The sequence below is a fragment of the Bos taurus genome, chromosome 8 (assembly GCF_002263795.3).
Source record: "Bos taurus isolate L1 Dominette 01449 registration number 42190680 breed Hereford chromosome 8, ARS-UCD2.0, whole genome shotgun sequence".
Lineage (NCBI taxonomy): Eukaryota > Metazoa > Chordata > Mammalia > Artiodactyla > Bovidae > Bos > Bos taurus.
The window spans coordinates 82,679,255-82,702,003 of record NC_037335.1 but is presented as its reverse complement, the minus strand read 5'-3'; the positions used below and the strand labels follow the sequence as shown (position 1 = coordinate 82,702,003).

General features: G+C 37.7%; 1 protein-coding gene across 3 annotated transcripts in view; it reads right to left on the bottom strand.

Moving 5' to 3' along the window:
* ERCC6L2 (ERCC excision repair 6 like 2) overlaps positions 1-22,749 on the bottom strand; it is a 155,015-nt gene that overhangs the window by 10,962 nt on the left and 121,304 nt on the right. The window contains exon 18 of one of the 3 annotated variants that reach the window (XM_059889007.1): positions 14,250-15,364. Coding sequence (XP_059744990.1) covers positions 14,939-15,364 — 426 coding nt within the window. The 3' untranslated portion in view covers positions 14,250-14,938. 3 annotated transcript variants of the gene reach the window in all.

Genomic DNA, 22,749 nt, shown 5'->3' with positions numbered 1-22,749 from the left:
ATCTCTACTGAGTTGCAAGAAGTAATTGTTAAGATGTTTACCATAGGGCATTGAAATTACAGAGAGAATCATACTTATTTTATAGACTAAGGGTTTCTTGCTTAACACAAATTGTTAAAAATAGTGAGTCAAGAAAAAATAATTTTAAACTGTATGATTCCAATTTCCCTGATAAAATGATATGGTGAATATGTGGAAAGTCCCCATCTCATTTCAAAAAAGAGAAATGTGTGCATGCTCAGTCGTTCAGTCATGGACTCTTTTGTGACCCCATGGACTGTAGCCTGCCAGGCACCTCTGTCTGTGGAATTCTCCAGGCAAGAATACTCGAGTGGGTAGCCATTCCCTTCTCCAGGGGATCTTCCAGACCCAGGGATTGAACCTGGGTCTCTGGCCTCTCCTGTATTGACAGGTGGATTCTTTACCACTGAGCCACCTGGGAAATATTGGATGCAATTTGACAACAACAATAAAGTTATATTTGAGCTCAAAAATAAGAAGGGAAAATCTCTAGATGCCCAAATTAAAGTAACATAGCAGCAGGTGGGAGCTGAAGCTCAGCAGCCCCCAAGGATGGGTCCTAAGTTCCGGACTGCAGGACTCCATGTGTAGAGGGAAAATGGAAAAGATTTAACTCTCTGAGTTAAACAATCAACAAACCAAAAACACAGCAGGAATTAAAAGGATATCCAATTTTCAAATTAAAGCTAGGAAAGCCCGAACTGGGGCACAGGATAGAAACAGGCTACTTTTTTGGTCTTGATAGAATCACTGGTGAAAACATGTCCAGCCTGTGCGATTTGTGGAACACACTTGCATTGTAAGGAAAATCTAAGCTAAAAACCAGCATAAAAAACTAGCCCAGAATCAGTGAAAACCATAGATCTCAATGAGGGGTAAATACAAAAACATAACATAGGAACACTTTTTAAGTTTAGGGAATGCTTGTGATTCTAAGGCGGGGCACAGGGGGAAGAGCTCAGGTAAAATTATAAAGAACATACAAAACCCACTAACATGAAAGTGGGCAGATACAATAAATGTGAGAATCTGTATCTGAGGAATTATAGATTACAAAGCAATGTGAAAGAGACTTTAAATCATTAGCATGTCCAGAAAAATAAAAGAAGTACTAGGTATTATAAAACACCAGATCTGAGAAAGAACCAAATACAAACTCTAGAAGGGAAATATAGGTTTGGAAAAAAAGGATATAGAAACAAACTTAAAATATGTGTTAAGAAGCAGGCTAACTAGCCTTACAATGATAGTTTATAAACTCGTAGAATAAATTACTCAGAATGCTGTGCAGAGATTAAAAAAGAAAAACAAGAAAGAAAAATTAAAAGACAGAAGACCTGTCAGAAGATAAACCATATTTATAAAATATTAGAAGGATAGAATAGAGAAAATAGAAGAGATAATGCCAAAGATATAATGGCAGAGAATAAGAAGGCACAAATCTTCAAACTAAAGAAGGAGAATCTCTAGTGTGAAAAATAAAAGTAAATCTGTACCTTGTTATATCACAGAAGAGAGACTATCTTATAAACAGAGAAAAAAGATAAGCTATTCCACAAAGAAATAATAATCAAACTAAAGGCAGACTTCTCATTGCTTCTACTAGTATCACCATCACTGCCACCAGAAGACAGTGAGGTCATCTTCAACATGCAGGGAGGAAAAAAAACCTACCAACCTAGAATTCTACACCCAGTTAAACTACCATTTAAGAAATTTGCAGGCATACAAATACTGCAAAACACAGATTAGTAATTCTCAGTAAGACAACTATTCTTTCTTTTATAGGTGTTCAATGGGATTGAAGTAGTACATATCATTGAATGTGGCTGGGGAATGGCTTTCATTTCACATATACTTACAAAGCACCTATTATGTTCCTGCCACTATGCAATGTAGTTGAGAACCAAAATATTTACATACACAAAGAGGCTTGTACTCTTAAGGGACTTAAAAATGCTGAGTTACCCCTCCCTTTTTAAGATGGCACATTTAGTTTATTCCTTTTAAAAATTAAATCATTTATCTCTTTAATTTATATTAATTTCATTGAAATAAACTGAACAAGAGAAATAATTGTATTTTTTATTTTTAAAGCAAACCATTCCTAATGAAAAGAAACAGACTTCTTCAAAATCTACTGTGATTCAGATGGGCATCACAAAATGCCAGGTTGTCAGTTTGAACTAGGGCTTTGCATCAGTCAGTAATGCTGAAAGTACTTTCCTCAAAGACATCATTTCCTAAATTTTAAAACATTATTAATAAAGAGAGAAAAATTTTCATCACTAAACATAAATTTGAAAGAGATTTGATGCATTTACTTCACGTCACAAGAAAATAAGATGAATTTTAAAAGTTCCTAATAAAAAAGCTTTGATGATTCCCAAGAAATAACTGTCCATTATTATAAGGAGGGATGGTAATGTCTATGTGGGGATAAAGGGAATAAGCCAAAAGAGAAGGAACTGGGCCAACCAGGAACATGCCCTCCTCATATACCATAATTTCTGAAGTCATGGAGAAATCATGCCAAGCAATGGCAATCTTCAATTATTTACATGATTACTCTGGGTCTTTCTGACTCTGGAAGTATTATAAAACTCATATTTCAAACCCCAGATACATTTTTTCTTAAATTAGTTTTACATATTCTTCAGGAAAATTCAACTTTTCCAATCATAGCTATCAGACATGTGAATTTTAAATTTATGACAAATATTCTGCACTTTAAAATCTGATTATTTTAGATAATAATGCAAACAGAAAAGCATTTTTCTCTTACATGGGCTCAATATTCCATCTTTTATTTAAAAAAATAGGTTCAGATTTCCATTTTAGTAGGGCAGTTTAACACTTACTGAAACAAGGCTGTGAAACAGAATTTCGTTTACTAATTTGTTTAATAAACAGTTTGATGCCCTTGTTATAAAAGCTGGTGTCACTATTTTGTGGTAAAACAGTATCTTTTACAATAGATAATATAAGGAAAATAGTGACATAATGCAGTTGCAATTCCAGGGGCAGTTATAATTTATTATAAAGCAAAGTACAAGGCCTGTGACCAAGATGAAAAGATTTCAAATTATGTGAAATAAGATGCAAACTCATTTACTACCACTTATGTCAAAGCTAGGAAGTCGTACGACACTGGCGCAACAGTATGAAGTAGCAACAGTAATGAAAGGTCAAGAAATGAAAAATTCAGTAAAATGAGCTGGATTAAGAATTTAAAAGATAATATTATTGCTTCTTAACATTACGGTAGAAGGTAAGACTGCCAGCTCAGGAAAGCAAAATAAATCCATTCTTTCCACCAGAGAACAGAATGGCCAATAGCTGGAACTCTATGTATGTATTCAACAGGAAATTTTGAGATCATTTAACATGAAGAAAGCAGAAAGCCCAGTTTCCATAAAAACCACTAACTGATAGTAAACTTTTTTTCCCTAAAAAGTTGCTTCAAAATTATCCAAGATTTGATTTGAGGAATTATCTCTACACTCCATGATGCTGATGTAGGTTTCCTTCTTCTTAAGATTTATGGTTATAATGTCAAGGAGGAAATTATGAAGAGAAGAACTTTGCATAGTATTTGTATAATATAAATATGTCTGCTAATAAGTATTTTACAAAGCTTGGCACTGAGTTTAATTTATAACAGTAACTGCTATGTTCATGATTATTTTCATAAATTATTGGATATTGTTAGGTATGTCTACTATGGTACTTTAACGAAAATAATCAAATTTAACTTATGGAGTATTTATTAAAAATAAAAGTAAGTGTAAAGAGTATAGTAATTATTTCTAAATAATGTAAATATATAGTTAAGAAATCCATTTGATGATGCGATTAACTGAATGGAAATGTGGGGTTACTTGTGCTGTGCTGTGCTAAGTCACTTGGGTCATGTCCAACTCTACCAGGCTCCTCTGTCCATGGGATTCTCCAGGCAAGAATACTGGAGTGGGCTGCCATGCCCTCCTCCAGGGGATCTTCCCAACCAGGGATAAAACCCAGGTCTCCCACACTGCAGGCGGATTCTTTACCAGCTGTGCTACCAGAGAAGCTCCATGGGTTACTTAAGAAAGCTAAATCTATCAGAGAATATTGAAATAATTCCAATTTATGAGTAGTAATATATCTTTCTCCTTTGGCTGTTTCCTATGTGGAGCAGCCAATTGAAAGTTGAAAAGTAGAGGAAAAATTCTCTCCCTTCAGAATTAAACAGGTCTAAAAAGGTAAAAGGTAGGCCATGGCTAACTGTGTTAAATCCTAATCTGATTTATATAATTAAAAAAATTTAAATGTTATTGTCAGAAAAAGAAATATTTGTTATTAAAAACAAAATTCAGAATATGAAAATTATTTAATTCAATCAAAAACACTAAATATATATTATTTCTACAAGTGGTAATTATTTTAATATATTTTGGCCAAAATAATCTCCTTACCTATCCACAATTAAGTGTTTACTGTGGAAATGGATCACTTCAAAGACTTCATAAATATCTACTTTTTAAAAAATTGAAGCATAGTTCATTTACAATATTATATTAGTTTTAGGTATAAAACATAGTAATTCATTATTTTTTATAGATTATATACTCCATTTAAAATTATTATAAAACACAATAATATGCTATGCTGCACAATATATCATGAATATCTGCTTTGACTTAATTTTGATAAAAATATGAAATTATTCATTTTTCTAATGTCTCTATAAAATACATTTGAAAATACATCATTAAAATTACTATTGAAACATGTATAAAGTATACATTCTGTAAAATAAAAGCTATAATTTTAAGTTGTAAAAGATATACATTAGGATTATAACAAATAAGAGGGTACATTTACAGGGAAGCATTTCTTCTTTTAGAGTAGCCAAAATGAATTGACACTAGACCTAGTCAACTATATACAATCCTCAACAATTTATTTCTTACTGTAAAGTTTTAGATTTATATTGATTCTAGGAGGAATCTTTAGATTAATAGTATGAGACATTTATAAGACTTTTGATAGGATCTTTTTTCTTTTAATCCCCAAGTGTACTGTCTGTATTACAAGGCATTAGACCTAAGCAGATGGTGATTGCAGCCATGAAATTAAAAGACGCTTACTCCTTGGAAGCAAAGTTATGACCAACCTAGACAGCATATTGAAAAGCAGAGACATTACTTTGCCAACAAAGGTCCATCTAGTCAAGGCTATGGTTTTTCCAGTGGTCATATATGGATGTGAGAGTTCGACTGTGAAGAAAGCTGCGCGCCGAAGAATTGATGCTTTTGAACTGTGGTTTTGGAGAAGACTTGGACTGCAAGGAGATCCAACCAGTCCATTCTAAAGGAGATTGGTCCTGGGTGTTCTTTGGAAGGAATGATCCTAAAGCTGAAACTCCAGTCCTTTGGCCACCTCATGCGAAGAGTTGACTCATTAGAAAAGACTCTGATGCTGGGAGGGATCGGGGGCAGGAGGAGAAGGGGACGACAGAGGATGAGATGGCTAGATGGCATCATTGACTCGATGGACATGAGTTTGAGTGAACTCCGGGAGTTGGTGACGGACAGGGAGGCCTGGTGTGCTGCGATTCATGGGGTTGCAAAGAGTTGGACACGACTGAGAGACTGAACTGAACTGAACTGAGACCTAAGCCAATAGCATTATTTTAACTGAACTGAAAAAAAGAAAATAAGGTATACATAGATTTTCAATTGAAAGAGTTAGAAGAAATAAAAAATGAAAAAGTTTGCAAATAATCTTTGTTGCCAGTGTACTGAGAATAGGAAAAAAGGGAATATTCCCCCTACCTCACAGCCATATGACTACATTAGCATTTTTCTATTTACTCTGCTACATATGAAATTTAACTTTACATAATAGAAAACTTCCCAGGTGACTCAGTGGTAAAGAATCTGCCTGCAATGCAGGAGACACAGGTTGGATCCCTGGGTTAGATCCCCTGGAGAAGGAATTGGCAACCAACTGCAGTATTCTTGCCTGGGAAATCCCATGAACAGAGGAGCCTGGCAGGCTATACTTCATGGGGGTAGCAAAAGAGTTGGACACGACTTAGCAACTAGACAACAATAACAACAACAAATAGAAAACTTCACTGCAATAGTGCAGAGAATGTGGTCTTTTAAATATATATTTTTTTTAATTTAAAAAATAAATTAAAAAAATTTATCTATTAATTTTTGTCTGTGCTTGGTCTTCGTTGCTGCTTAAACTTTTCTCTAGCTGCAATGTGAGACCTTCTCACTGTGGTGGCTTCTCTTGTTGCAGAGAAAAGCCTCTAGGCATGTGGGCTTCAGTAGGCGCAGCACGTGGGCTCAATAGTTGCGGATCCTAGGCTCTTGAGCACAGTCTCAGTAGTTGCGGTGTACACAAGCTTAGTTACTCCGAGGCATGTGGGATCTTCTCGGATCAGGGGTCAAACCTATGTCTCCTGCACTGGCAGGTGGGTTTTTACCACTGACTCATCAGGAAAGCCTCAGTGCAGAGAATGTTTAAGGAAAAAAAAAAAACCCTCTTTCTTTGAAGTAAAAAATAATTTTGGAGGCAAATTACTAAAGAACTATAGAGGGCATCTAGATAGGAATAGCAAGGAAAAGGGAAAAGTTGATAGGGATCAGTTTTCCCATACACACCCACCTACGGGCAACAAATGGGGCAGGAAGCATTACAATTCAGGAGACCGAGTTTCAAAAACAACACGAATGGCCTCTAGTTTCCATTTTGGCAGGAGAAATACTATTGTAATCTGTGCCATCTTTCTTAATCTCTTTGAGGCTAATTACTGGAGACACATTCATAGCTGGTGCAGATAATGCAGATTCCTATTCTGATCATTTGTACCCCTCACAAAATAGAGGAAGCTTTGAAGTGGATAATGTATGATGAAAAACAGCCTGATAGGATGGGTAGCCTGTCTGTTGTAGGCTACCAGGAGGTAGTGAAATTTTTATTATGCAATTTTGAATCTGTCTGCTGAGCTGGTTTTTCTCACCTTAGAAAACATATTACAGAACATACACCAGAACAAAGAGCAATGTGTATTTAACAGCCACATTCACCATTTTTTTCCATAATCAAATGATTAGCCTTGATTTTTTGCTGTTGTTGTTTAGTTGCTAAGTCATGTCTGACTCTTTTATGACCCCACGGACTGTAGCCCACCAGGGAAGTCCTTAGCCTTGATTAGTCATTGAGAAAATGGAAATCAGGGAGGACATTTTCAAAGGCAATGGAAGGTCCCAATGGCTCTGACCTATTGAGAAGCCTGAGTTTGGATCCTAAGAATCACCAGAGGATCTGCCCCTTCCAGGAAGGTTCACTTGTTCCTGAGAATAGCACAGACTGTCAGAGCTGGGCACGCTGTATAGCCAAAGTCCCTCACATTGGTCTGATCACACTAACTTTGCCACAAAGACTTTTTTTAAAAAAAGTGCTCTTTCACTTTTTTTCTTCATTAAACCTTAAATAGTTAAGTCTGAGAGGCAGCAATGCTTTGGTTTACACATTTGTTCAAACAAAAGATTAAAAAAGAAATCTCTCTTTGGGTAAAGGCCAAACCCTGTAAACACATAAAAAAAGTCATAAACTTGCTTGTCTTTGCAAAGCAGGGAATCAGGAGTTCTATAAAAACATAGAGCACATGTAAATAAATTCATTCAAATGGCACCTGAGAGTCCAAAATGACAAAGAACTTCAAGGATCTTTGTACAATTGTGAAAAAGTCCTTATCCTTCAAGTGATCATTCAAAATTTCTGCCTGGAGGTAGAAAATATTACTGTAAATGCAGTTTTCCAATACTCAACAAAAACCAAAGGCAACTGTGAGATACCCCTGAACTGCCTTCACTCAGACTCTGGAGAAAAGCCAGCTGGTTAGAGGACCCACCACAAATATACAATGAAGTATAATTTTCTGCATATGTTTAAAAATGTCATTCAAATCTGAAAAAACAAACTTAGATTCAAATTCAAACCTTCCCTCCCTCCCCTTTTTTTAGGTGGTAAAGAGAGATTAAAGTTTGTAATTATGGGTCTGTTTTCCTCCTGGAAGGAGTAACAGTTACAATTCAGTTTTATATATATATATAGATACGTATGTATTTTCTTTTTTGGTAGTACTTTGCTTTCAGAGTGAGCCACAAAAGGACAGGCTGCCCTGAGCTTAGCTTCCTTTTTTTTGTGCACAACATCCATTTCTCACTGTCCAAGAAACTCATCTATTTGAAAGAACAAAGCGATGGCCTCTGGAGTACAGCTGACTACTGTGGGGCACACACCATAAACAGAAATGCAGAAGCCCTGTCTCCCTGGGACCTGGGAACCTGGAGGGACTGCCACAGCAGTCAACCTGTAGGAAAGGGCCAGGTGAGACGGTGGCAATCACCTTCAAAAAAGCCTGCGGACCAGCAACGGGGAGTTTCTGCTAATATAATCTCAGACCTTCATGGGAGGATGGCCAGGTAGTAGATTCCCCTCAATACTTCCTACACACAAAGGCTAGAGCAAGATCTAGGGCCTTCTGGGGTAGCTGTCTGAGCAAGGACTCGGCACTACAAGCCCTGGTGTCTAGGCCTTCCTTGGTCATTTATTGCATAAATTTGGGAAAAGTCTTTTTTCCTTTTTTTAAAAAATCTTTTTGAGCCTCCTTATCCTAAGGAGTAATAAGGGATTTGGAGATCAGGATCTAGGGGATAAGAATTTGGATCCGGGACCCCTATCAGTCTCTTCCATATTTAAAGTTCACAATTCTACTAGTCTTTTTTAGGATCTCCAGTAAGTTGTAATGAATAAGGTCCTTAGCATCTTATAATCCTGACTGAATTTTAAATCTTTACATATAATATTTATGTTAATATAAAAATGTCTATAAAGATTACTTGAAGGTTCTACACTAAATAATACTTGTTAGTGAAAAGACCACGGAAGGGGTGGTGCTGATGGAAAAATTTTAAAGTCTTTCTTGGCAGGCACCTGCCCCTGCTTGCCTTTCCAGTGGCTGGCACTTCCCACAGGGAGCTTAGGCTCTCACTTCCTTCCTCTAGGCCTCCAACTAGAGTAAGTGTAGGCTTCTATGTAGGCTGATTCAGTTACAAGGCTATGGATGGCTCTCCAGTGTCTAGGAAAGAACATTTCAAGCACCGAGCCACAAATGACAATGGGACACTGTTACTAGTTGTGAAGCTGGATGCAGATTATTGTTTATAATCAAGTACTGAAAACTGAATAATTCTCCTTTTTAGGGAATTAGAGTAGGTTTCATATAACCACATCATTTTCAGTCTCTTCTATTCTGATATGCTTTCATGAGCCATGTAGCAGAGGAAGTTAAGTGTTCACACACAGAAAGGCCAACTGAAAGTATGTTCCACTAGAACTGAATTTAATAATCAAGCGACCCTGTCCACATGGTCTAAGATGGCAATTCTGAAACTTTTTGGTTTTAGGACCGTTGTATAGTTTAAAAATTAATGAGGACCCCAAAGAGATTTTATTTATGTGGGTTATATCTACTGCAAGTTTAAAACAATTAATTTATTAAAAATAAAAATAATTACGTGTTAACTTAAATAACTCTTTTTACCAACAAAAAGTTTATATTTTCCAAGGCAAACAAACAGAAAACTAACCAGAAGACTGACTATATTTTACATTTTTACAAATGTCTTTAGTAGCTGGCTTAATGAAAGACAGCTAGGTTCTCATATCTGCTTCTGCATTCAGTCTGCTGCAACAATACCGTCTTAGTTGGAGTATATGAATAAAACCAGCTTCATATAGATATATAATTGAAAAAGGGAAGAATATCTTCATAGCCTTTTCAGATAACTATAGATATTCTTTTTTGATACTTTATAAAAATTCAATCAAGGTTAGTTTCATGTAATATTTGAAACCACATCAGAATTTTTTACATTACTAAAATGAAAATTCATTGGTATATTTTGTACTTTGGCTGAATTTTTTCCCTATGCATGATTTTGTAATATAATTCACTGTTCATCTGGAAAACAGTAAGTCAGTTATGCGTATCTTCAAAATGTTGACACATTCAAATTATACAACATCAAAAAAGCATATTTGTTATTAAATATTTAGATATTGGGAATGGGTTATGGTCATGTGCTCAGGAAAGGCTGATTGCCCTCTCAGTTCTTAGCAGATGAACTGAGATTAATCAAGCCAGAATTACGTCCTGCCAGAAAGATTTTCCTCCAGAACAAAGGGAGAGACACATGAAGAGGAGCACAGCTTCCTGTCCTTGGATACATTTGTATGAGGAAACAGGTTCTTGAGATGTAGCATGTAACATGTAGATGTAACATGAGGAAAAAGGCTTCATGGAACTAAAAATTAACTGGCTAAGGACAGTGGAGAAGAAAATCAGAGAGGCTGATATCTTATGATGTCACTGGACTGTAGCATTACGCCTGGAAATATTTCCCTCCAGACTTGCTATTATGTGAATTAGTTAACAGCCTATTGCATAGGTTATTTTCAGATGGTTATTCTATTCTATGCTACTGAATGCATCCTGTGAAATGAAGTGAAAGTCACTCAGTCGTGTCCGACTCTTTGCGATCCCATACAGTCCATGGAATTCTCCAGGCCAGAATACTGGAGTGGGTAGCCTTTCCCTTCTGCAGATATATATAAGGTGTCACATAATACAATAAGTGCTAGAGCATACATACATGCATATACACACACAAGTAAAGATGAATTTGAGGAAAACATTTACATCGCTTTGGAGAAGACAGAGAAGAACTGTCACTAATGATACAAGGAGTTGGAGTTCAACAGGCAGACACAGGTAGAATGGAATTTTAAACAAAAGAAACACAAGAGCAAAGACATGGAAGGGTAAAAATCCACGGTGTGCTTGAAGACTGATTCATAAACTGAAGGATGACTAGGAAGAACCTGTTCAGCTTGCTACCCTCAGGGTCTAGTACAGTGCCCGGCACAAAGTTACTGTCAGTAATGCTGAATGAGTGAATCAGAATGAGACTGGAAAAGCAGGCTAGCACCAAATTGAGACAAGCCTTACATGCCACAGAATAAAGACAACAAAACAGATATTTTATAGAACTTTGGAACACAGAAAATTACTCCCCAAAGTGACTGCTTGGATGGGGATATCTTTCTGACACCATTCTCCACGTTCTCCCTTCTTGAGTGGGTTTCCTATGCCAGAACTATGGTCAAAAGATGACAGATAATGAGTGAAGATGAAGAATACCAGCATTTATGCTGCTCTTCCCTGGTGGCTCAGAGGAATGCGGGAGACCTGGGTTTGATCCCTGAGTTGGGAAGATCCCCTGGAGAAGGAAATGGCAACCCACTCCAGTACTCTTGCCTGGAGAATCCCATGGAGGGAGAGAAGCCTGGTAGGCTACAGTCCATGGGGTCACAAAAGAGTCAGACATGACTGAGCGACTTCACTTTCACTTTTCACTTTAAAATGATTAATGTCTTTATATCATCTGCTAGAATATTCCTTTTAACATTAATATGTGGAGCCTATACTCACAGTGAAAATTGTTGTGGGCATCTGCATTATGTAGTAATTTCTTGCAGGAATTACTAGTAACAAATGTTTTCTGAACTTCCACTCTGTATTGCCTGTTGCTAAGTGGTGATGCTAATGAACATGTACGCCGTGGTCCTGATCCTTAAGAAGTTTGTAACATACATGAGAAGAGAGCAAACACTAACACGGTGTCCACTACGTCTACAATGATGATAGGCACAGAGAACAGGTGTGGAAGGAGCTTGGAATAGAGTGATCTCCGAAAACTGAGGTTTTATGGAGGGAGTGAAACTTGAATTGGGAGTGAAGGATCAGCCAGTAGATGATTTGGTTGGAGGTGTAGACTGAGTAAGTTTATTGAAGACCATGAATGACAGGCAAACCTGAGACTACTTCTAATTCAGATAAGGAGGGATTGTTTCCCTTGGCTGATTATAAATACATTCAGTAGCTCTGAACAATGCCAAGTCATTGCCAGAGGATTTTTAGGAAAATTCTGAGATTTGTTTATAGAAAAGATAGCTTAAACTATTTAATTTTCAGAACACAGTGATGGGGATCATTATACCCTGACAACAACTGAAAACCTAAATTATTCAAAAAGTATCAATTATATACAAGACACTATTTTAGGTCTCCAGAGTTATCAAATGAGAATCAGAGATATATTCTGCTATTTTTAAAGTCCAGAGTTTACTAGAAAAGAAGATGTATACTTACCTAACTGATAAAAATTTGGAAGTCATATGTTAGAATAACTAGGCCAAAGTACTATTACATGAAACAGAAAAAGCGTAAGAAGGACAGCTTCTGCTGCTGCTAAGTCGCTTCAGTTGTGTCCGACTCTGTGCGACCCCACAGATGGCAGCCCACCAGGCTCCCCCGTCCCTGGGATTCTCCAGGCAAGAACACTGGAGTGGGTTGCCATTTCCTTCTCCAATGCCTGAAAGTGAAAAGTGAAAGTGAAGTTGCTCAGTCGTATCCGACTCTTAGTGACCCCATGGACTGCAGCCTACCAGGCTCCTCCATCCATGGGATCTTCCAGGCAAGAGTACTGGAGTGGGGTGCCGTTGCCTTCTCCGAAGAAGGAATTACCTACAGCTTATGTTGGAATTGGGGCAGGCTTTGTGAAAGAGTGACACAGCTGAGTTACATGCTGAGAGGTAGAGAGGTTTGGAGATTTGGGAGGTTAGGACAACAAAGGCTGAGTAGATACTGCCAAGTCTTACAGTATTTCTTGAGTCCAGATAGTTTTAACTATCTAAAAAAAGATTTTTAAAGGGAAAGATACATTCAGTCCACCTGAATTTTTTAACTGCTAAAGTGAGGGAAATTATTAATAGACAAGTTATCTTGAAAAATTAGACTGATTTTTCATATTGGAAAAGCAAAATAGAATTAAAAAAAAAAAAAAAGGAAAATCTCCAAAGCAAAATAGAAAGTAAAGGAACTGGGGGAAAGCACAGGAGAAACCAGAAGGATTCAAAGACTACAGGGATTTAAGCTGACTGCCACTGTTGAGCCTGAGGGAAGTCAATACCATCTCATTAAAAAGAAATCAGTAAAATAGTATTGTCTGCATTAGTCTCCAAGAATCCTTCAAGTTCTGAAATACTATGATTCCCTATCCTTATAATTTCGCTTTATTCATCCTATAAAACTCAGAATTCATATGTGTAGAGGCAGGATTCTCAGATAAGATGATAGGTGTTTCCATTAAGTGGCCATGACCAATTGATACCATGGTTTTCATAGAGGGATAAAATATACATTTGAAAAGGGCTATTATTAAGTGCTTAACATTCTGTTAAGTCACTAGGTAAAGTCAATCAGAGCTCAATGAGGCCTTATATCTCTAAGCCTTTATATTGTTACTTATGCTTAGATGCTCAGTCATGTTAGACTGTCTGCAACCTCATTATTATATCCCATCAGGCTCCTCTGTCTATGGGATTCTCTCAGCAAGGACACTGGAGTGGGGTGCCATTTTCTCCTCCAGGGGATCTTATTGACCCAGGAATTGAACCAGTGTCTCTTTCATCTCCTACATTGGCAGGTGGATTCTTTTAGAAAGCACTGTTTGAAGAAATACTATTTTTAAACTATTTATAATCTTCCAACCACACTAAACAGAGAAACTGTTCAAAGAAGCCTTATCAATCTTCTAAGCAACTGGAACAATGACCAGCTAGGAGAAGAGTTAGAATCAAACTATTTCCTAATAAGCAAAGAATATTTTTATCAGCCCAGGCCATTGTCACATTAGCTTATAATTACTGTCAAATATAATTTTTTGCTATAGTATTCTTTATGATAAACCAGGCACAATTCAAGGTGGGTCCTTTATCTATAAAATTTGAGGACTGAACTAGATATCTTTTATGGTATTCTAACATATTTTATTATTGGTGCTACTAACAGAGTCTGGCAGGCTATAGGGTCCATGGAGTTGCAAAGAGTCGGACAAAACTGAGCAACTAACACACACACTAATAACAAAAATAGTAACAGGTCATTGCATAGAATAAGAGAAAGAGCTTTACTCATCACCCCTACTAGTAAGCAATAAGTAATAATCATAAATACAATAATAAACATGTATGCCTTTCTGGTTGGAGAAGGAAATGGCAACCCACTCCAGTATTCTTGCCTGGAGAATCCCAGGGACGGCGGAGCCTGGTGGGCTGCCATCTATGGGGTCACACAGAGTTGGATACGACTGAAGTGACTTAGCATAGCATGCCTTTCCAGAAAAGGAGTACGTCAAGGCTGTATATTGTCACCTGCTTATTTAACTTCTATGCAGAGTACATCATGAGAAACTGTGGGCTGGAAGAAGCACAAGCTGGAATCAAGATTGCCGGGAGAAATATCAATAACCTCAGATATGCAGATGACACCACCCTTATGGCAGAAAGTGAAGAAGAACTAAAGAGCCTCTTGATGAAAGTGAAAGAAAGAGTGAAAAAGTTGGCTTAAAGCTCAACATTCAGAAAATCAAGATCATGGCATCCAGTCCCATCACTTCATGGCAAATAGATGGGGAAACAGTGGAAACAGTGGCTGACTTTATTTTTCTGGGCTCCAAAATCACTGCAGATGGTGATTGCAGCCATGAAATTAAATGATGCTTACTCCTTGGAAGGAAAGTTATGATCAACCTAGATAGCATATTAAAAAGCAGAGACATTACTTTGCCAACAAAGGTCCGTCTAGTCAAGGCTATGGTTTTTCCAGTAGTCATTATGGATGTGAGAGTTGGACTATAAAGAAAGGTGAGCACTGAAGAATTGATGCTTTTGAACTGTGGTGTTGGAGAAGACTCTTGAAAGTCCCTTGGATTGCAAGGAGATCCAATCAGTCCATCCTAAGGGAGATCAGTCCTGGGTGTTCATTGGAAGGACTGATGTTGAAGCTGAAACTCCAATACTTTGGCCACCTGATGCGAAGAGCTGACTCATTTAAAAGACCCTTATGCTGGGAAAGATTGAGGGCAGGAGGAGAAGGGGATGACAGAGGATGAGATGGTTGGATGGCATCACCAACTCGATGGACATGGGTTTGGGTGGACTCTGGGAGTTGGTGATGGACAGGGAGGCCTGGCATGCTGTGGTTCGTGGGGTCGCAAAGAGTCAGACACGACTGAGCGACTGAACTGAACTGATGCCTTTCTGGCAAGAACTGAATGTGGTTTTGTCCCCATTGGCTTATTAGTGACATTACTCCAGCAGTCCTGGTGACCTCACTGTGAGGAAGGATGCCCCAGCTTCTCATCGCCAAGAGCTAGAAGTGGAATACGTATTTACAGGTAACACCAGACTCTCATTCCTGTGCCTAGGTAACAGGTGATTTTCACAAATGACACTGTCTATCTCTCTGAATCAATCCTAGTTCTAAGGATAGAAATACAAAAGTCTTCTTCATGCCAACACTGGCCCCATAATTTTATACATACACACATACAACTTTAAAAATCTGATCTTTAGTAAAATCACTTGGAAGAAAAACTTTCTGATGCAAATACTATAAAGTTAACATCTCAAGACAGAAAAATGATAAGACCATGAAAAATCCCACCCAGCAAGAGTTAATTCCACTGCATGGTGAAACCATACACTTTACTTACTGGACTACTTCATAAACCAGTCGTTTGTGAACAATTACTTTAAACCATCATGCCATTCACTCTCCTGAAAAATAGGCTAATGGAATGCTGTATCTCCCCAAAGTCTGCTTACTGTAAATAGCCCATCTCTCCTTGCTGACTCCAAAAGCTGTATAAACATACTGCAATCAAATCCACCATAGCTCATAAAAATCCTTTCTTTAAGTAACCTACAAAATGCCAATCTAATACAAATACGAGAAAGAGAAGTTCTTACTAAGACAACATTTTGTATTTACAGTATTCTGAACAGTGCTTAAACCTGCACTGGTTATATAAAAGACTCTGTCCCCCATGCCACCTCCGCCCCCAGGCTGACAGCATGCTTAGTTCTCTCGTTTACACCACGCTGCAGTAACATAAAGAAGGGTTTACTATTAATCCAGGTTTTACTACAAAGCGACCCGTTATTTCTCTGTCAAAGACTGGTAAGAGTGCCAAGTGTCTGTCATCCCATTTAGGGGATTAAGTCTTCTTTTATAGTCTGGTACTTGTACCAATTTATAAAAATACAGATATAGTTTCTTCGAGTTGGTCACAGTCTATATTTTGGCTTGGATTCAGGCAACAGAGGTTGACTATGACAGCTGGCAGGAAACTGAGGGGAGAATACATCCTCCCCCTTTCAGTCACCACATCTCAGTTGCCATAGTGATTAATCCTTAATTGAATGCTGTCTTTGTATAGTCTTTTCAGAAAACTTTAAGTAAGCTTAAGTTGAAAACATAACAGTTGACTGAAAAAATGAGGTACCACATCACACAGGTATGGTAGTTTTATGACAAACTTCCATATAGTAAAAGAACAAGTTAACTTTTATAAAGGTATTATCCATTTCTTCCAGTGCTTAAACATTCCTGTTTGGTCTAAGCTTAAGCCTGAATCACACAGGTTTTCCCTCTTATCAAACATCTTATCTTTTAAAATAAGCTGTTCTCAGAAACGGTTCTGAAATATCTAAGCACAACTGAATGTAAAGCAAGTTCTTATTTTATATAGTTTTGTACTGCTAAACAGGCATAATTAGAAATTTAAGGTTTTAATTCAACATATCTATCAAATATGTTCTGTAAGTAGAAATTAATTTATAAAAGTACACACTGTAAGAAACCAAAGGAAATATGGGAAAGACAGTATGTTTTAGAACTTTTCTTAATATATGGTTGAATTTGATTTGATTCATAGCTTTTGCCATTTTGGTTTCTAATAATTATATCAAAGGACTGAGAAACTCTGAAAGACTACAATATGTTATTTATGATTGCAGTGTACATTATTTCTCCTTTGTAAGTTTTTCATTTAGAATATTCCTTTGCAATTTAGTTAAAGGCTCTCACTTAGACTCAATTACAGTATTCCTTGGGAAGTAAAATACTTGCATATTGTGGCCGCTGTTAATCTTGTGTTGCCTTCATACAAATAAATAGGACTTAGTGTGTTTTCTTAGGAACTGAGGCAGCACATCTGCATCTGGCTGCAGACACAAACACATACACCGAGAGACCACACACGGACATCACACACACACACACACACACACACACACACACACACTCTTTTCAAACACAAAGGTCTCTAATAAATCTTTGATGACAGACATGAAGCGCTCAAAAGAATTCTCAGTAAATCAAAAGATTCTGGATGTAAACCCCAGAAGAAAGATACTGTACTGGAGCTGGGAGGTCCTGGGATATTTGGAGATTTCAGAAAGAAGAGGGTTGTCAATATTTCTAATACTATGGCTGAGCCTTTTTGCCTTCATCTTTAGTTTATTCTCTTTTCCTTCCATGATGGTTTAAAAGTTTTTTTTCTAGACTGCAACTCCATCACTGCCACCTATCACCACACAGCGAGCTGCAAAACCTCAGTGAGTGACATACACATCTCTAACCAAAGCTGGTGGTGTGTTTCAATGATTTACTCATTAAAGGTGTTGAAGTATCATCAACCAGATATGATAAAATCAGTGGCGGTGAACAGTTTTTTCCTTAGAAATTCTGTGAATGACTTTGAAATGTCATCAATATTTCAAATCATCTTTACAAATAGTTTTAGTAAAGAGAAACATGATACTACCATCATTCCATCTCACTGACTTTATTAGTTTCTAGTTTCCAGAAGAATTATAATGAAGAAAATCCTGAGTACTACATATAGAGATGCAAAACAACTAGTTTGATGGCAGAGTGCAGTCTCACTCATTTGAATGAATGTTGGCAGCCATGGAGATATCATGATTTAGAAGCAATCACTTAAACTGATGAACCTAAGCAGAAACTAGATGTATCAACTCTAAACAGAAAAGTCACTAATAATTTTCACTCTAATACAGAAAAGCCTAAAATAAAATTAATATAAATTATAAAGCACTGAGTGACTTTGTTTTCATAAACAAAAACTTAGTCACATATAAAAATTTGAAAAATACTATATTAATAGCATAAGCATTCTTAGTTTTTTATTTAAAAGGAAGTTCAAAGCCCCAGACGGACTAGCACCACCCATTCTTTTACTTATAGTTAAATATGATTGCAGGGCTTCCCTGGTGGCTCAGTGGTAAAGAATCTGCCTGCAATGCAGGAGATGCAGGTTTGATCCCTGGGTCAGGGAGATCCCCTAGAGGAGGGCATGGCAACCCACTCCACTGTTCTTGCCTGGAGAATCTCCTGCACAGAGGAACCTAGCAGGCTGCAGTCCACGAGGCTGCAAAGAGTCAGACATGACTGAAGCGCCTGGGCACGCAAGACTGTTTATAGATTATTTGTCCTTGTTGATTTTCACCTTCTAGGGAAGTTAGACCTGACATCAGTCTTATCCATGGGTTGCAATGACAATACTTACTATTCATTAACTGCTTACTTTCTGTCAGATACTGTTTAAAGCATTTTATAGGCATTACCTCATTTAGTCTTCACAAGAACCTTTTGAAGTAAGAAGTATAATTACCTGCATTTTAAGCACAAGAAAATTGAGGCAGAGAAGGTAAGTAACTTTTTCATGGTCACAAAGGAAGTATGTATCAGGTAGAGTTATAATTCAGACAGACATCTGAATAGATTCCATGCCACAGACCAGTTATGACCATCAAAATGCCTCTGCCTTGAGAAGATTACAGAGCTCAACAAATTGAAGATGTCTCATTATATGAATTCTTTTATTTACTTCTAAATAAACTGAAAGGAGAAAAGCATGAGGTACGTCCAGGGGCTGGGTTTTATGTAAAAAATACAATAGGTTTAGTTTTCGACATTGGTGAAAAACTAAGAACATCCTAAGTATGTATGATCACTATCTATTTTGAAAACTGATTTTCATATACCAAGACCTTTCTTTTTATGAATCTATCCATTTATTTAAATTTTTATTGGAGTATAGTTGATTCATAATGCTGTGTTAGTTTCAGATGTACAGCAAAATTCACTGCTGATTTCATCAATTATACATATACACATATCCCTTCTTTTTTAGATTCTTATCCCATATAAGTCATTACGGAGTACTGAGAAAAGTTCCCTGTGCTCCACACTAGGTCCTAATTAGTTATCTATTTTACATATAGCAGTATATACCCAAGATCTTTCTTTTTTGACGGTAAGTTTATAATACTGTCCTCAAGTGGTTGTTGTACATAAATAATACAATACAGCTTTCAAGATGCTGAGGTATAATGATACTATTAACTTGATGTATTAAATGATATAGGTCATTTAATATGGGGACTAAATCTTATTGTCTGAATTTTATTGTATCAAGTATTGATTTAAAGAAGTTAGCTGATGAAATCGGAGAAGGCAATGGCACCCCACTCCAGTACTCTTGCCTGGAAAATCCCATGGATGGGGGAGCCTGGTGGGTTGCAGTCCATGGGGTTGCTACAAGTCAGACACGACTGAGCAACTTCCTTTTCACTTTTCACTTTCATGCATTGGAGGAGGAAATGGCAACCCACTCCAGAATTCTTGCCTGGAGAATCCCAGGGATGGGGGAGCCTGGTGGGCTGCCGTCTATGGGGTCGCACAGAGTCGGACACGACTGAAGCAACTTAGCAGCAGCAGCAGCTGATGAAATGAGTATGTTTATATAGACCATTCTTGCCCTGCTAGCATTGGTGGCATGGGATTGGCCTTCCAGCTTAATGGCTTTAAAACTTCCCTGAATATTTTTTATACCTACCATGATTCAGTCATTAAACACCAGATTTCTTCGTATTCCTTGAAAAAGTACTGCTAAATTGGTCTATGTGTGATGAGAGAGATATACGGCCTCAAAAGGCATATCAGAAACTCCAGGGGCAGGGTATTCCCATTTGTTTCTCCTGGCAAGAAATGCCCCTCACTCTGAACATCACTGTGAAGAAACAAGGTTTCTGATGAGATTGTACTGTCTATCTCAAGAACGTTCAGGCTAAAAAAGGTTGAAAACTATTTGCATTGCTAATGTAAAGATGAAACTCCCTTCCCACCATTCCCAGTTAAAAGCAAAGTATATTTCCATCAGTGGTTTCCCTGGTGGCTCAGTGGTAAAGAATCTACCTGCAATGCAGGAGACACAGGTTCAGTCCCTGGGTTGGAAAGATCCCCTGGAGAAGGAAATGGCAACCGACTCCAATATATTTGACTGGAGAATCCCATGGAGAGAGGAGCCTGGCAGGCTATAGTCCATGGGGTCGCAAAAAGGTCAGACTTGACTTAACAACTAAACAGCAAACAACAAAAAATATTTCTATCATGTTCCATTTTACAACTTTCCTTATGAAGGTTCCAAAGGGACTTTTTACTGCTTCTTGGTCCATTTTTGGAGGTATTATATGGCTATAAATTCCTTCTCTGAGAAATATTTAAATAAGCTAGTGATCAATATCCAGTTAAATTACTGTATTAACATGTACTACAGAATTTGCCAAGTTTTCTGACCTTTCACATTAAAGTCTGTTTGGAAAAGAACATGGTTTTAATAAAAGACATGATTTAAAAGAAAAAAAAAAACCTAATAAAAAATTAGCTGTCTGTTTAAAAGATTCTGATATGCTCCTCATTTTAATATAGCAAATTTCTGGCAAACCCAGCACATTTCTGCCTTTTTCATATAGCTTCTACAAGGTAGTACAACTGTAGAAATGCTATCTACAGTACTGCTTGAGATATGGTATACTCCTAGGTAAAGTGAGAATATAAAAAAGTAGCATACTTGGGTCATGAAAGTGCTTTTATATGATTTGCATTTTGGAACTAGGCCTTTGGATTACATCAAAAAATGCTAAAGCACAGCCTTTCAAAGCCCAGTATTACAATAACTCTAAGAATACTACAAGACAATGTGCTTAGTCGCTTCAGTTGTGTCCGACTTGCGACTCCATGGACCGTATGCTGCCAGGCTCCTCTGTCCATGGGGTTGTCCAGGTAAGAATGCTAGAGTGGGTGGCCACGCCCTCCTCCAGGAGATCTTCCTGACCCAGGGATTGTATCTCCTGTTTCCTGCACTGCAGGCGGATTCTTTACCATTGAGCCACCAAGGAAATTATAAGACAACTGACTGTTGTCATGTAGTGGTCCCCATTCAAAACGCCACGTGACAATTCTTTCAAATTAAGCACTAGGAAAAGCTTTGCTCCTTTTCAGAAGAACTGTTTTTGTGTGTTTGTTTTCATTTTTTTTTTCCTTTAAGGACATTTAGCTCAGCATTTCTCAGCAGGGTGTTATGGCATTTTGGGCAGAACAATTCTTGGCATGTGGGATGCTTCCCCACCTACCCTCCTGGGCCTTCCCGCACCCCATGACAGCCCTGCCTCCAGACTTTAATGCCAGTTAGGCACTCTGTCATCGTGACCACCCAAACTGTCCACATTTCCAAATGGACTAGTTAAGAATTTGTTTTGTCTACCAGGAGACTCAATCAAATTTGCCATTAAAAAATGTATCTGAGTAAGTATAGTATATCTTACCTACCTGCATTCTAATCTTATATATTTGCATTCTAACTTCCTCCCAGCCTTGAACTTCTATCTTAATTTCTATTTTCCTTGGCCATGAATTTTTATTCTGACTTAATTAAAACGATCCAAAATCTTTGTCAAACCAGATGTGTTCCTGTGCTCAGTCATGTCCAATTCTCTGTGACCCCATGGACTGTAGCCTGCCAGGCTCCTCTGTCCATGGAATTTTCCAGGCAGGAATATTGGAGTGGGCTGCCATTTCCTTCTCCAGGTGATCTTTCCAACCCAGGGATCGAACCCACATCTTCTGCATTGGCAGGCAGATTCTATATGACTGTGCCACCTGGAAAGCCCCCAAACCAGATGGGGTACAAATAAATGAAGATAGCTTGATAGTTCAGAGGTATTTTCCCCACTTCATTCCAAAAGTAGCACTAACTTGAAACAGAGTGTCACTGTTATATACAATACCAATTTTTCACTTGTACACCTAAAGTGGTAGAAAAACTACTCTTCAGACATTTAGCTCTCAGGAATTAAGAAAGAATAATAAGCCAAAGGTCAAGAAGCAACAGTTAGAACTGGACATGGAACAACAGACTGGTTCCAAATCGGGAAAGGAGTATATCAAGGCTGTATTTTGTCACCCTGCTTATTAAACTTACATGCAGAGTACATCGTGCGAAATGCCAGGCTGGAGGAAGCACAAGCTGGAATCAAGACTGCTGGGAGAAATATCAATAACCTCAGATATGCAGATGACACCACCCTTATGGCAGAAAGTGAAGAACTAAAGAGCCTCTTGATGAAAGTGAAAGAGGAGAGTGAAAAAGTTGGCTTAAAGCTCAACATTCAGAAAACGAAGATCATGGCATCTGGTCCCATCACTTCATGGCAAATAGATGGGGAAACAGTGGAAACAGTGGCTGACTTTATTTTGGGGGGCTCCAAAATCACTGCAGATGGTGATTGCAGCCATGAAATTAAAAGATGCTTGCTCCTTGGAAGAAAAGTTATGATCAACCTTGATAGCATATTAAAAAGCAGAGACATTACTTTGCTAACAAAGGT